The sequence below is a fragment of the Equus quagga genome, unplaced genomic scaffold (genome assembly GCF_021613505.1).
Source record: "Equus quagga isolate Etosha38 unplaced genomic scaffold, UCLA_HA_Equagga_1.0 54440_RagTag, whole genome shotgun sequence".
Classification (NCBI taxonomy): domain Eukaryota; kingdom Metazoa; phylum Chordata; class Mammalia; order Perissodactyla; family Equidae; genus Equus; species Equus quagga.
Genome location: NW_025800231.1, coordinates 1 through 2,224, shown reverse-complemented (window position 1 = coordinate 2,224; position 2,224 = coordinate 1). Strand labels below are relative to the sequence as shown.

Below are 2,224 nucleotides of genomic sequence, written 5' to 3'. Positions count from 1 at the left end.
GCTCCGTAGGGGACAGATGGCCAGGCAGTTGACTAGAGCAGCAGAGGGGAGAGAGAGAGTTGAGGAGGGTGGAGGAAGTAAGACGGGCAAAGTGTGGAGATGGATTGGATGTGAGGGGACAGAGGAGGAGAGAGCATTTAAGTGGTGGCTTGTATTAGAATAGGTAGGATGTGGAGCTAATAAGCAGATGCATGTCAAAAACATGGAAAAATGTACAAAGCTTATAGAGAGACTATGCCATTGTCATAATTTTTCTCCCCCTGGGTGCTGCACTTTGAAACTTTAGAAGCTTTTGAGTCCATGTCACTCCAATCCTGTGTTGGGATGTATCATTTCTGTTTGTTTGTTTCTTGTGTTTTGTCTCCCAAGGCCTCTGAAGTCCTTGTCCCTCTTCCTGTCTGCCTTACAGGAGGGAGCTCTCCCACTTTGGGGTGAAGGTGGCTATTATCGAGCCTGGTTCCTTCAAGACCAGCCTGACCAATAATAACAGAATTTCTCAGAGCTTCCGGGAGGCATGGGATCACGCCAGCCCAGAGGTCAAGGAGATCTATGGGGAGAAATTCTCTGCATCCTGTGAGTGAGCTGTGGGCCCTGGGGAAAGAAGCAAACCTTTGTCTGGAAACCTGAGTCCATCATTAGCGCCTCCTCGGATCTCAGGTCCATGCTTTCAGTTCTGACTCAGCCACACGGTGGGGACATTTGGTTTCATCCCATGGTCCCATGTGGTCTTCTGGTATCCTAAGGAAGAGATCCAGACTTGTTAGAGCTGGGGACCACAGGTTCATCTGAATCTCTCATTATGTTGAATAGGAAACTGAAGCCAGAGAGGGAAGACACCTCTGGACTCATGGCAAGCTGGTATTATAGCAGCTGGGTTTCAGGTGCCTAGATTTCCAGTGTTTGTAGAGATCTCCAGCTTATGCAGTGCACATACAGCCATGAGTCATTTAAAGATGAGGGTAGGTTTTGAGAAATGTGCTGTTAGGCCCCCCTTTTTTTTAAAAAAGATGGTCCCCAGAGCCAACATCTGTTGCCAATGTTCCTTTTTTTTGCGTCTTCTCCCCAAAGCCCCCCAGTATATACTTGTATATTCTAGTTGTAGGTCCTTCTGGCTCTGCTATGTGGGATGCCACCTCAGCATGGCTTGATGAGCAGTGCCATGTCTGAACCCAGGATCTGAACTGGTGGAACCCTGCGCCACGGAAGCGGAGTGTGAGAACTTAACCACTCAGCCACGGGGCTGGCTGCTGTTAGATCCTTTTGTTGCCGTGCAAACATCATAGAGTCTACTTACACAAACCTAAATAGCATAGCCTACCACACAGCCAGGCTATATGGGACTAATCTTATGAGAGCATTGTCGTAGATAAGAAGGCAGTTAAGCAGAGCATGACTGTATTCCCAGGATACAGTGAGAGAGGGCTTAGCGTGGAGAATGTTCCTGGGGTAAGAGTTGGGACACGCTCTAATGATTCCCTGAATTCCATTTGGAGCGCGATTTGGGGGAGCCCCGGAAGTTTTACAATCTTTTCTGTTAAATTGATCCCAAAGCAGGGTTATTGGGAAGTGAAAATATATTTGGATGGTGTCTCCTTCTTGACAGTCATAAAATCAACTAAAATCTTGGTGCCAAAGTGGTCTCAGGCTGTGTCCTTGGTGACAGACTGCATGGAACATGCCCTGACCGCCTGCCACCCCCGCACCCGATACTCAGCTGGCTGGGATGCCAAGCTCTTCTACCTCCCCATGAGCTACATGCCCTCCTTCTTGGTGGACGCCATCTTCTACTGGAGCTTCCCAAGGCCCGCCAAGGGCCTGTAGCCCAAGCCTGGGGTGCTGGTATGGTGAAGCTGAGCTCAGTGTGAGGGAGGGATACACAGGGGGAGGGAAATAGAGTGGGGAGAGGGGCTCTCATGTCACTAGGGGAACACATTTCAGCCCGCTCCCCCCCTCCTCCCCAGTCTTCTCCTGGGACATTACTCAAGAATCTGGGGGTATAAGGAGGAAAGAACCAAATTGTATAGCTGAGGAACTGGGACCCATTGCACACGTCATCATCTGATCCTTAAGAGGCCTCTCAAGGCTCTGAGCCTCAGGGCTCTTCTGCCACCCTCAGGATCCACACTTTACAGAGATTGTGAGCAGCTGGGGGACACTCAGCCTCACCTGAGCCTGCTCTGACTCTGTCCTCCTCGTCCGTTGTGCCTTGGCCCTGGCATGTCTT

General features: G+C 50.2%; 1 protein-coding gene across 1 annotated transcript; it reads left to right on the top strand.

Moving 5' to 3' along the window:
* Window positions 1–409: 409 nt before the first annotated feature.
* On the top strand, window positions 410–1,821 carry LOC124233952 (retinol dehydrogenase 16-like; the record flags this gene model as incomplete). The annotated part of the gene is made up of 2 exons (XM_046651241.1): window positions 410–573; window positions 1,604–1,821. Coding segments are annotated over 2 exons (382 nt in total), but the record flags the coding sequence as incomplete, so codon positions are not given.
* Window positions 1,822–2,224: the final 403 nt, after the last annotated feature.